Source organism: Rhipicephalus sanguineus, chromosome 11, assembly GCF_013339695.2.
Source record: "Rhipicephalus sanguineus isolate Rsan-2018 chromosome 11, BIME_Rsan_1.4, whole genome shotgun sequence".
NCBI lineage: Eukaryota > Metazoa > Arthropoda > Arachnida > Ixodida > Ixodidae > Rhipicephalus > Rhipicephalus sanguineus.
This window is the reverse complement of record NC_051186.1, coordinates 37,032,266-37,045,644: the sequence shown is the minus strand read 5'-3', so window position 1 is coordinate 37,045,644 and position 13,379 is coordinate 37,032,266. Positions and strand designations below refer to the sequence as shown.

The window sequence follows — 13,379 nt, the reverse complement described above, 5'->3', positions numbered from 1 at the left end:
GCCACCAGGCTCCTCAAAAACAAAAAAAAAATACTTTTTTTTTCTTGTAAGTTGACTGCTAGTGGGGCTAGAATTCCCAAGGTTAGCTGTATCAGGATATTAGGCATGCTCATTTCAGCGGATGGACGTAACACGGAAACTTTACGTAGATTAGAGCAACATACCGCGGCTACGCTTCGCCTCAATGTTAGAGTTTCTAACAGGAAAGGAGGCATGAAGGAGGACAATCTTCTTCGCCTCTTTCATGCCTTCCTCGTGAGTCACGTTCATTATGTTGCGTCTATGCATCATTGGCTCGCTGCAGAAAGGGAGAAGCTCAATGTACTGATCCGTAAAACTGTTAAAAGGGCACTCGGCCTTCCAATCCGAACTAGCACGGAGGGGCTGTTAGCATTAGGAATTCACAACACGTTGGATGAAATTATAGAGGCTCAACGCACGGCGCAGATCTCTCGCCTCTCGGTCACCCGGGCGGGTCGGGAGATTTTGGCACGTGCCAGAATTTCTACAATACTGCAGGAAGAGCGGATGACTTCTCTTGACTCCGCCGTTAGACAGGCACTCGCAGTTTATCCTATTCCTAGGAATATGCACCCTCAATTTAACGTCGCAAGGAGAAGGGCTAGAGCCAAGAAAATTTTGGAGCAGGTGCACTCGAAGTCGGGATCGTCGACCTTCACGGACGCTGCGCGTGCGGATAGGAATCGTTATGTGGCCGTTGCGGTCTCTGAGCGAGGTACAGTAATGTCGGCATGCTCTGTCAAGGCAACCTCCCCGGCAATAGCTGAACAGGTATCCATCGCACTAGGGCTTTTGGACTCATCCCGTGTTCAGATCTATTCTGATTCCCGTTCGGCGGTTAGAGCCTTTGCCTCTGGCAGGGTCTCCCCACCTGTTGCTAGAATTCTCAGAGATAGGACCATCACTCCACACGAGATCATTTGGTTCCCGGCCCATATGGGCTCCACGATCAGCGGCATCACCAACTCCAACGAATTGGCCCACGCCCGGGCGCGAGGACTTGCCTTCCGCGCGGGGCTTCACGGCCCTGGCACGTTGGACCGCTCCGCCCCGCCCGGGGCCGATCCTCTGGATGGGGGTGCGGCTGATCGAGGGTCGCGGGACGTTCTAACGACATTTAACGAAGTCACTTCACATTATCGTTTGAGTCGTAGGGTCTTTCCTCCACCCCATTCGCATCTTACCAGAGGACAAGAAGTCACGCTCAGACTACTACAGACAGGGGTTTACCCTTGCCCAGCTAATGTATCTATATGGATATATCTCCTGACTGCCCGGACTGTGGGTGTGTGTGTACATTTGAGCACATGATGTGGGACTGCCACCACATACCCAAGGAACTCAAGGCGCAAATCATCCCAAGACAAGGGTTTTATACCGCCATCAAAAGTACGGATCGTCACCGTCAGCTTCTGGCAATCCAAGGGGCCCACGATGCCGCAGGCAGGTACTTCCTGCCTGTTCCAACGTGGGAGCGGCCCGCAGGGGCGTCGGGGTAAAACCCGGCTCTCCTCCCTCGGTGTACAATAAAGTTATCTATCTATCTATCTTGTAAGTTGGCCGAATGCCTTGTCCCCTTCAATTAAATTGATATTACTATAGAAGAAAAGACCATAAATTCAGAGCCCAACTCTCTGCCGGTTACGTCAGAATGACCTGTTCTTGCCGCTATTTATTTTTGTCCTGTCTCTACTTTTCCACCACCAATCTTCTAAGTGTCTCTTACTTATTTCTATCGCGGAAGAGCGCTGCTTTCCATTGTTGTCCCTAGAGAGAAATAGATGAAAAGAAAACGCAGGGAGGTTAACCTGGTGTGAGTGACCGGTTTGCTACCCTGCACAGGGGTGGGGAAAGAGGGGTGTTGTCCCTAAAACCCAAGGCTTCATGTAGGCCCGTGCCCAAACATACACCTGGGTGGATATCTCTACATTCAATTAGAACATGCTCCGTCGTTTCCTTAGTTTCTCCACAGCATGTACATTTTTTTTCTTCTTTACTGAATCTTGATTTATAACTGCGCGTTTCAAGGCAACCCGAGCTCGCTTCAACGAGTAAAGCGCTTCCACTACGCCCCTAGCGACATCTAGCGACGGAAAGCGGCAACTCTCAGGAAGCGCGCGCGTCTACGTCACCCGTCGAACGGGAGCCCGAGCAATCAAAAAGAGAATACGTGGGTATGTAGTGGAAAGGGGGGTAGAGAGAGAGCAGCGAGAGGCGAGGAAATGCTGGGCCTCGGTGTTGCGTCGGCAAAACAAGCCACCACCGCGACCTGCAGGCACGAACGTCGGGCTCACAGAAAGGCACGGTTACACAATCACCCACGTAAGCAGCAGCGGCATCGTGATCAGCGCGTGGCAGCGGGAGGCGACAACACGGTGATGAAAAGCCATAAATTCCGAGCTGTTTGGCAGACAATCGCTGCGAGGAGGACGAGGAGAGACTGAGGCGCGGGTCTCTTTTCGAGGCACCCGCTGGTTGTTCCTGCAGCCCCATTTGTATTACAATAGAGACACCGCCACACGCTTCCCCTGACGCAGGCATGGCAAGCGTGTCGCGCGCGACCCCCTCTCCCCCGTACCACTCCATTCCCGGCCAGCCCCACGCTTCGTTCGTTCTAGAATCTGAACCCCCACAATGGTTCATATACGCAAGGACTCTCGTTTTTGTACTCGTAGACGAAAGAAATGCGGAGGAGCCCTCAAGCTTTCTTGAATGGTGAAAAAAAAAAATAGCACATCATCCATAACCACTGGATTAATATTGAGAGTAAAACGTTGCTGTTACAACAGCGGATAGCTGCCAAAATAAGCCAACATTATAAAGAGCCATCATATCTTCGTTTATATACTTCACTGCACACGGCGCCAATCGGAATCACAGTGCGGAAGAAAATACTAGTCAATACATAATGCAAGTAATAAAAAACTGCTTGACATCTTATGTGCTTTTGGGTCTAGACAAAAAAGTATTTATAACTACGTAATATGATACAGACGAACAAGGACACGGACGAGTAGAAAGACGCGAACATCGCCAGTTGATGTCTTTCTGCATAAGTATGTGGGATGACGTGAGGCGTTCACTTTTCCCACATATTTTATTGCTGCTTACTCTCCGATGTCAGTCGCCTCAGGAACGCCATGAAAGACGTGTCTCCTATCGCACCACGTCAACACTCACGCCCAAGTTTCGTCAGTCGTGCTCTGCGGGATTGCACACACGTCTTCGTACGGCACGACGCTATCAGACCACCACTACAACCGCCTTACGACGGACCCTTTAGAGTCATCAAGCGTTGCCCCAAGCATTTTGTCCTGCTGATTAATGGACGCGAGGACAGTGTCTCCATTGACCGCATTAAGCCGGCCTTCCTCGACACCGACGCCGTCCTCGCAGACGACAAGCCATCCTCCAACACCAGACGAACGCGCTTCGCAACAGTAGCAACTACCAGCTACTCATAAGGATCGCTCCTTCGCGCACTGGCTACCTCGCTAGAGGGGGGGGGGGGGGGCTATGGTGAGCCGTCAACGCGAGAGAAGACGACGAAGTTGCGCTTCAGCTGCTCCGCACGTTCGAGCCTAGCGCGTGAGAAGACGCCCGCATATTTAGCCAATTCAAGTAAACATGACGACAACTGTGTGTGACTGATGATGCCTGTGGCAGATGCCACGAAATTAGGACGGAGTGCTTTTGAGGAAGCCGTCGCAGTAAAATAGGAGAAAGGTGAGAATAAAATGTGAAGCGCTGAAATCAAGTAAGTGTCCTCTCTCGCTCTCTGTATGGTTGTTTTTAGGCAACCTTCGAGTGTGCTCTCTTATATAGCAGTCGTGCAGTACCAAGAAAGCACTCCCCAAGCTAAACAAATTTAAGTATGAAGTCGTCATGTGACTTCAAATAAAGCGTACAGACACATCTTCTGCCAAAGTGAATCAATCTAGACACATCTCGAAGACTACAAATACTAGACAGGCTTCAGTCAGATAAACAATAAAGGCCACGCTTCTCGGATCTGCGAAAGCGCTGCCAACTACGGAACAAAGAAACGTCACTCGACGTTTTCGCTAACCAGGCCCTGCACTTCGCAGAAACTACCAACCCCCCTTTGTTCTCCCCCATATCCCTACGAACCTCCCGTGCGTAGGATGGGAAAAAAAGGAAAAAGAAAGCACTGCGCAGGCTTTCCCACAACGTCGTCTAGGCTCCGGGGTAAACGTCCCACGCCAGATCCTCTAGCTGTATCGTGCCTACCGCCGCCACCAGGGGAGGGACCCTGTACGACAAAGAACACGCACACCTCCTCCCGTATGGGGAAGCGAACCTTCACGGCGTCCCACCGAAACCCCCGCAAATCTCTCTTTCTTTTCTCCCTCCCCCTTCGTCAGAGTCCCCATCTCCCGGATCCCGACTTCCCTTCGCAGCGTCCCCTCAATCTTCTACCCACAGGGCGCATCTGTTCTAGCTACGGCTAAAGCAGGAACATGGAGACCCTCCTTTTAACTCCTCTCCACAGCACTTAGGGAGCACGTGGCGGTTGCTCGCCTGGAGGTCGGAGGACCTCACGTGTGTCAAGGTGGCCAGCAGCGGGACGTTTTGATCACGCCAGCATAGCGTTTCTCTACCACCCTCCTCTCCCATTGTTCCCCAACTCATCCCCCCTTCTTTTTCCTTTCCCCCACGAAATCTTCGGCGCCTGCCGTCCCGCCGTTGGTTGGGCTTCGCCGCGTCGCCTCGATGAGTCATGATGGGAAGACAGACTTACAGAGAAAGCGGTGGTGGGTGAGAGCTTCAGGAGGTGGCGGGAGCGGACCCGTACGTTATTCCTATTGCATATAAAGACGGGTTCTGAGGGCAAATTTTTTGTTGAGGGGAAAAACAGAATGAAATCGGGGCCTCTCAGATTGCGTCCCGTGCGCGTAGCAGTTGTAGAATTTCTAGAAAGGGGCTGCATGGCGTGTATAACCTCGTTGCTACGTTTCTTAAGGGATCACAGAAAATGAATGCATGATCAGTGAATACGCAACATCCGATAACGATTGCCTAAAAAAAAGCCTGAAACTGGACGACTCACGTTTCAATGCAGAAGTGCCGGGAGAACATACAAACGGGAGTGCAAAGCGAGAGGAGAGGGAAGGCCCCACCGCTGAGTGAAATAAAACTAATTTGAATCGCAAATTATGGTAAAAACTGAACAAGCCAGAATAAAGCGCCGGATAAAACTGATTTAGCGAGACTATTAGGGGCTCCAAGCGGCGGCTTTTGTAGGCGGTGGTGTGGCGGCGCTTAAGCACGTTGTAAGCTTTTATCAGGTTTGTTAAGATTGCGAGAAACGCAACAGCTACAGAAAGGCGACAAGGAATTCCAAGTGCACAGCTGGAAGCACGTCATAGGCGCCATTCGTGACGTGTTTCTCGCGACGTGATGAAACTCGTAATAACGTCAATGTTGTATCTGGAATTATGGGCACCACCTTTGGAAGCGAACATTCATTACCAGCGTTACGTAACCTTGATACTTGACATCATATTTTAATAATAATAATAATAATTGTAACTGTTGGGGTTTAACGCCCCAAAACCACGATTTTGATTATGAGAGACGCTGTAGTGGAAGGCCCCGGAAATTTTGACCATCAGGTGTTCTTTAATGTGCACCTAAATCTAAGTACACGGGCCACAAGACGTCACCGTTTACCCGTCTCACGTACGTGACAGCAGCGTTCTTACAATTCGTACAAGCGGAAAACAAGAGGGTGTTACTCAACAGAAGCAAACGAGACGGTGCTGCTCAGTGAATTTCTTTTTAACGCGAAAGCATTGCTTAACTGTGTTGGCGAAAGTGCGCACCCAACAGGCGTCCGCAAAAGCCGTGTCTGGAAAGCACGTGACTTCTCCTACCGGAACTGTAGCCAAAGCAGACACTTCCGCGCTCTCATCTCATTAAATATGCTGAAAGATGTTGCACAACTAACTAAATGCGTAAGCATTTCTATGCAACCATATGCATAGCCAAAAATTTGCTATGCATATGGTAGGAAATGATATGCATATCCAGATTTTTTTTATTTTTTTAGGAGGGGGGGGGGGGTCACCATACCTTATGTATGTTCGTGCTTGCGTTTTCATTCTAAAATGACAGGGCGTGAAAACACGGACCCAAGAAAGAAGGCAGGACACCACGTGTTCATGTGTGCGTGTATATATACACATGCAATTTTGAAAATTTCAAGGGGGTGGCGTTTAAACAACACCCCCCCCTCCCCCCCATCCCGGCTCAACGAGAAAACTGCGTGCCCGCTCGTCACGTGAGACGATCACCACAATCAACGCTATAAAGAAAAAAACTCGCAAGGTCTTTTATGCATTCGCCTAATACGACTCGAAGGCAAAAGCCATCGTTTCCTTTTTCTTCTCAGTCGATGTGTTGATCCTTCCTCGGCCACATCTGAAAGCTTTCTGGACGTCATATGGTGACGTCATCACGTGATGATGATTTTTTGCATCACTCGTGTTGACGCCACCGACGGAATACGCCGAGGTGGGACGCCGGTCGATTTTCGCGTTTGATGAGGCATCTAAGGCTTTCGCCTGAAAAAAATGTAAAAGGAGAACCTTCCTATATGCAGGCTTTGTTGACATATTTCTTGATGGTGGAATAGGAAGTCCTCTCTTGCAGATGTAATGCCAATTTCGAGCGTCGCAGGCGTCGGAAAAATTCCGACTGTGCGAAAATTCAATGCCAAACCCGCGCTTCGGTGATCGTGGGATGGGCCCCTCGTGGCGCGCTTTTCAGATGCACTAATGAAATGCTCCAAAGAAGATGAAAGGCGGCAAGCCGATGCAGGCCGAAAACAAAGTTCCAGGAAACGTCGCGACTATACACTTTCCTTCGCCAAACTGCATGCTTACGTTACACATAGAAAACTCCCAAAGAAAATATTGCGTGGCTTTTATTCGTTCGTTTATGGCGATGACCGTCTTACGTGACTGGGTCCGCACAGGAGTGCTTACGCATTTAAGACGGTTCACGATTTCGAGCACCGTGGGCTCTAATATTTGAGAGCCGTATGGAGCTGTCCCTAGGAAATGATGAACAAAAAAAATTAGGAGCTCTTCCTAAACCGGGAAAATGGCGGTGCAGCGAAGCTTGGCGTGCGCGCGCCTGAACTACCGTATTTAACGAGAAAGTGTTTTATGTCGGGGTCCACCAAGACTTCACTGACATCGTATCCGTCACGGAAATGACGTCGGTAAAACGCACGCGAGCAGATCACAAAGACAAAGTAGAGGAAAAATTTACGTTGACATGTTTGGCCTGGGAATGAAACCCACGACATTCGTTCGCGACAATAAGTGCCGGGAGCGCTACACACTGCGCTACCCGCACACGTGCATGAAGAAAAACGGCCAGAGCATGCGGCAAGTGGCAGATGACGACGCATGTCGCCCGGCAAAAACGACGCATGCTGCTCAAAATGAAATAACTTAACAGATCATACGATAAATTCAAAAAGGGCATTTCTGGACAGACATTCCGGATTTAGTTACAGGGCGTGTGATTGCCTGAGGTTCGAAATTATGCGTCATTAATGTGTCGTGTGCTAAAAAGCTTTGCTGAGTCATCTACCTTCATACAGTGGAACCGCTCCTCTTTTCTTTTTTTGTCCACATTTCCTTATCGCGGCCGCCATGTTGAGTTGGTGATTGGTGCTCCGGCGTAGTGTCGGTGATGTCACGTGCCACTAGCACTTTTGTATCCAACCAGGGAAAAAGACACGATGCGAACAAGCAAATCGACCTCGGTTACGTCTTAGAAATGCTCTGTGAAACGAAAGCGTGTTTTTCTTTCTTTCTTTTTTTTGCTGGTCTAAATCATGCACCACTTACCGCGAGTTGAAGGGGACATCCATACCAGTAGCCGCAGCAGCTAAAGCCTAGGGTATCGAACCACGGACCTCGCTTTCGGAAGCAAATTCATCACAGTGGTCTGAAACAAGACGTGGAACAACACAATCCCGCCACATCAGAGCGTACTGGTCACCTTGAACGAATAAATAAATTTATTCATTAATTAATCAGAACATATTTTATATCATTTTTGCAAACAAAACCTCCAGGATAACGAGAAAGAAAGAGGGACGGCTGATTCATTTACACGGAGCTGGTCTGGCACTCTTCCCGCTTTGTTCTTATTGTAAGGAAGATGAACCAATGGAACACTTTCTGATCTCTAGTCGAAGATTTTCCACATTGAGAAAGCGATCTCTAGAAGCACTTTCCGCATAATTGAATTACATCTAACTCCTTCAAATTACCTATCCCTAGGTGCACTGACTTCTAAGCACAACGACGGGAAAGTATGCGCGGCCGTTGAAGATTCCATAGCACAGTCTATGAGATTTGCACTATAATGAAGGAATCAAAACTTCATTCTCAACAAAACTAGTCTCCGTATTATTTCTTTTATTCTCAATTTACTTATTATACTCAAAGAACTAATTCGACCACTCCTTTTTTTTAGCCAAATATTAATTCTAGTCACAGAGATTCATAACAAATAAAAGAAAGAAGAAATTATTTTCCTTTCTATGTCAGTCAGTCAGTCAGTCAGTCAGTCAAGAACTTTATTCATCGGTCCTGAGGAGTTTAGGCCGCCGGGGGATCCAGGGGGGACACCCTAGCAGCCGCTACCGTAGGCGACGCCCGACCCGAGTCGGGGCGGGAACGTGATGGCGTTCCGCCAGTTCTTGGGCCCTCTGGACTGCCTTGAGTTGTTGGTGGAGCTCGGAGCTCCTGAGTGCCTCTTCCCAGTCGGACACACTGGTGAGAGGTCCCTGAGGTAACGCGGGACATTGCCATAGCATGTGCGAGAGTGAACAATAGATTATGTTTTAAGTATTTTATCTTAGTTACCCGTTTCTCGGCCAATCCCTCAGGGTGGATGTGAGCCGAAATTTTAGGATCTACATCTACAGCTGCAAAAACTCTCCGACTCATAAAATAACATTGTCCAATGCGAGAATGATTGATATGATCAATTACGTTGAGTAATGAGGTCGTCGAATGCAGGATTATACAACGGTAATGCACAGCTTGCTTCTGCTTCGATAAACACGCCTAAACATTGTAGTCAGGGCATTATTCGATTGCACGTCACTTGTGCAACACAGCACAGCTTTTTATGTGCACAAACAATATCACCACCAGCAACGTTTCAAATAGAAGAAAAGGCATGCGCACAAGATTGTGTATTTATTAATTTTGCCAATTCATAATTTTACTAATTATGAATGTCTTACACGCTTCTAGAGGCATCACATGGAAGGAAGATGTACAGCCATAGGCGTGCGCAGGGTTACCCATCAGAAGGGGGGGGGGGCGAAGGTTCATCGCAGCTCCCCCCCCCCCCTACTAAGTCAATGTACGAGGCAGATATTGCCTCTTAGGTGACTATAGGGGGGGTCAATGTATGGGGCAGATTTTGCGCCCCCTCTCTTAGATGACTAGCCCCCACATGTGCGCACGCCTATGTGTACAGCTAGAATGTACTACTACAGCAACTGTTACGGTTCTGTTATTCAAATAACAGAGATATGCAGCAGCAATTATTTGATACACATAGAAAATCACATAAAAAAAAAGAAATGGAAAGGCAGACAGACTGACATTTTTAACAACAAAAAAAAAACAGTACAATTGTTGGAGCAACTATTTGACCAAACAACACCGGATAACAGGGAAGATATCGTGTGTAAACTGTACTGCAATTTAGTACCACAGCATTTCGGTTACAGAAGCCGCGAAAGCCTGTAATGATTGGCAGTTCTAAGCATAGCCTCAGACCGCTGTGTCGACCATCTCGGATGCCGGGCAGTAGTTTCGCTTGACACTGTTTCCTGCAAATCAGGCTGCTGCGTAGACCCTGGTACTGCTACTAAGAACGTGTTCGCATTGTGGTGAAAGACATTTACAAAAGCAAGGCTGAGCTTTAATGTGACCGTTGCAAAACTGAAAGATCTTTCAGCAAGTGCGATAATCGCTCACCTCACTTATTCTGTTTTTTTCGTGCTCTGAGCTCGTCAGATGGATTAAGTTCGATCGAAATCGTAGTGGTTTAGTGATGCATAACAAGTTAAACTGGTGCTTTCTTAACCGTCACCGCTCTGGTTTATCGCCACATTGTACTAGAATGGCCGGTCATTACTGCATCACCTCACGAACTGGCGCAAGTTAGCGTGACAGTTTTTACGTCTCTTTACGACTGCTGTCACTTGCGGGATAAACCAATCAATTTCGTCACTCACCACAGTGTGAAGTAGCACGAATGTCGTCACGAAAACACAAACCTGATGACACTAAACACGAACGCCATCGCTAACGGCTGTACTGTGATGATGCGAAGCAGACGACATTTGTCGAAATATCGTGGTTCTGTTAAATTAAACTAAAACTGACTAATAATTCAAACTCATAAAACAAAATTAATAAATAACGAAGAGCGTATTCGGTTGAAACTTTATCTCGCGTTTTGACAAATTACGCGTGCGCGTCTACGCAGGTGCGGCTGACGCTAAACCGTAGCCTTTAGCAACATGGCGGCGTTCTTTGCCTTTCTGAACAGGAACCCTCTCCGGGTTATTTATCGGTTAAAAGTTGTGAACGATTGCCACGACGCCTTAAAGGTAAGAAACGGCGATGTCCTGTCTCGAACTTCTCGCACGAGCGCTTGCATTCCGACTACGTTATCTCCTTCTTGCAGCCGTAACGGCGCGGTGCCCTCCTATGCTGCGATGACCTTAGATGCTCGCTTCAAGTGTCCTACTTCGTTCTTTTTTCGACAAACTCCGGAAAAAAATAACAAACCCCTGATTTGCTTGCTGCAATTCTGAACTGGTTCGTATTGCGTGCATTGTCCCTAACTACGTCGAGGGTGATCCAGCTCGTTTCTGAGAAAAAAAATTGAGAGGTGCCGCTTTGGAAACCGGACGCCCTTGCTTCCACTTTCACCGCAAAGCTAGGCGATCGTAAGTGCTGTCCCAAAGCCGGGATATGACACAGTATTCAACGTATGTTATTCATTAATGTGCACACGTAAAGAACTATAACGTAGCATCGTTCACATAGCTGGACCCAACCCTATCCAGCAGGACCAATCAATACCCCCCACCTGCTACCGACTCTAGTCAACTGCTTGCCAGATGCTCAACGCTTTTAAAGTGGCTTTGCTTACTTCTGTCACTAAAGGACCTACCCTTCGAGAGCCGAATTTTATGTGACCGCGTTATAACATTGCTACGCTTCTTGAAAACCGGGTTCCGCAGTAACCGAATTTAATCAAAATAACGGCGTTCTGTAACCAAATTGCAAGGGGCAACCCAGTTACGTACTAAATTCAGTAAGACTACACATTCTTTCGTAGCACCTCTGGCGGCTTTTTAAGCGCGATCATCTCGCTACGAATTGTGGAAACTAAACTCAACCCTTTTTATTTTTTGCCCACTTTAATAAAGCAGCTTTTGTATAGTCTTTTTGTTTAATTTTAAATAGCTAAATACGGCGATTGCGACAGGCTTTACGCACATACCTCGGGGTTAACGATGTTAATGTGCTGACTTGAACTTTCTGACAAATGTAAACCTTCAAATACCTGTATTTGAAGTATTATTCATTGAAACGTGGCGATCGATCTTTTTTTAGCTGTGTTCGTTCTAAGTCATTGTTTGTGGCAGCAGGTTGCCACGTGCGTACGAAGTCTTCGTTCAAACAGCACAAATAATAGGTTTTTTTTATGTAGACATTCAACACAACCTGTCCGCTTCTAAGGCAGTTTCAGTTTGTCCCCATACCGCTACGACATACCTACTGTGGCTGCACTACATCCTTAAAGATTCGGTGCAGAGTGCAAGGTCATCAGTTCGATTTCCGCCTGCGGAACTCATAGTGAGACGAAACCATAATGCATCAACACTTTCCAATATTCCGACACAGCACACCTCACTGCCCAGCTGTTCCTTCCAGGTGTTAAGCTCCCAACACACAAAGAGTCAATTGATCAGCAGGCACTGCAATCTTTGTGCATCCCTCTTCCACAACTGAGCTCACTGCATTGCTCTAAGAGCTACGGGAAAGCACACAAGTTTCAGGCCTGAACACCACCTACTGTCCTTTGAGCATGTCTCGCCTTCTATAGACTGCTAGAACTATAGCCTAAGAAATGATTTAAGCTCCGCTCACAGAACTGCCTTGCACCTGCCCTTCAACTGTGAAAAACGGTCATGCTAGCCGGTTTCCACTCGATCAATAACTGCGTTTTCTTGGCTAATGGAAATACTACGCAGAGTAAGAGTTAAAGGTTCGCCATTACTACCTACAATATCACATTTGGCTGAGCATCGATGTCAGAATCTCGACAAAGTATACCAGGACGTTAAAGTTTCCGACCTAAAGCCAGCAACACCAACATGTGTCTGTATGGGAAAGTCAACCATCTGAAACACTCTAGAAGTGCTTGATATTACAAAAATGAGTAAGTGCTAATAGGTGGTGCATTTATGGAAATTCTTTGTGGGGGGGTGGGGGGGGGGCAGGGGGCAATAATGGCTTTGTGCAGAGCTGACATTATTTCTTAGGTTGTAACCGAGTCTAGGAAATGCAATGGGCTCTGTCTTCCCAACCCCATGAAGCACAGAGAAGAATATGATTCGAGTTGAGTTGGTCCGCTACAATAATCAGCTAGAAAGGCTATGGCCCAGCTCTGATTACACTCTGAATGAAGCCGGCTGAGTCCTGCGCAGAAAGCACAGTAGTAGGTTTAGTGGCAGAGCCCTCCGCCCTTCTCAAAACTCACGGTTGGCTGTTGTTGCCGATTGGCTGACATGATTCGTAGCCTTTACTGCACTGCGCAGGAACTGGTGAAACGAAGCATAGCCTTGGTGTCTGTGAGTAATGGATTTGTGCATTAATAAAGCCATTTGCTATCAAGTTTAAGCTATAGCACGAAATTGCACGCATTCATATTGCATCAAGCGAGCACGTAGCTACGTGGTCTACGTCAAGGCACAGGTAGATTTAGAAAGCTTTGCGTGTAGCTCATGAACTGCACTTGCACCACTGAATCAGACCTACATTATGAGAGTTTATTTAGTAGAGGGCTATGACCAAGCAGCTTGGCTCGTTTACTGCAGGTACTGGTCGCTTGTGAACAAAATGTTGCACAATGAGCAAGGAGGGTGTGCTCCGTAGATCATACAATGTATGTGTTCATGGTTACTCAAAAGAGGATCGGTATTGTTGAGCGAACATGTAGAGAAATACTTTCACAAGATTTCACCTGACTGTAGTCAGATACAACTTTAGAAG

The 13,379-nt window shown here is 47.6% G+C and overlaps 1 protein-coding gene across 1 annotated transcript in view; it reads left to right on the top strand.

Annotated features, from left to right (window-relative positions):
• The first annotated feature begins 957 nt into the window (after positions 1-957).
• LOC119374171 (dihydrolipoyllysine-residue succinyltransferase component of 2-oxoglutarate dehydrogenase complex, mitochondrial-like) overlaps positions 958-13,379 on the top strand; it is a 45,328-nt gene continuing 32,906 nt past the window's right edge. Inside the window, 2 exon segments of the mRNA XM_037644232.2 lie at positions 958-1,099; positions 10,593-10,702. Coding sequence (XP_037500160.2) covers positions 958-1,099; positions 10,593-10,702 — 252 coding nt within the window.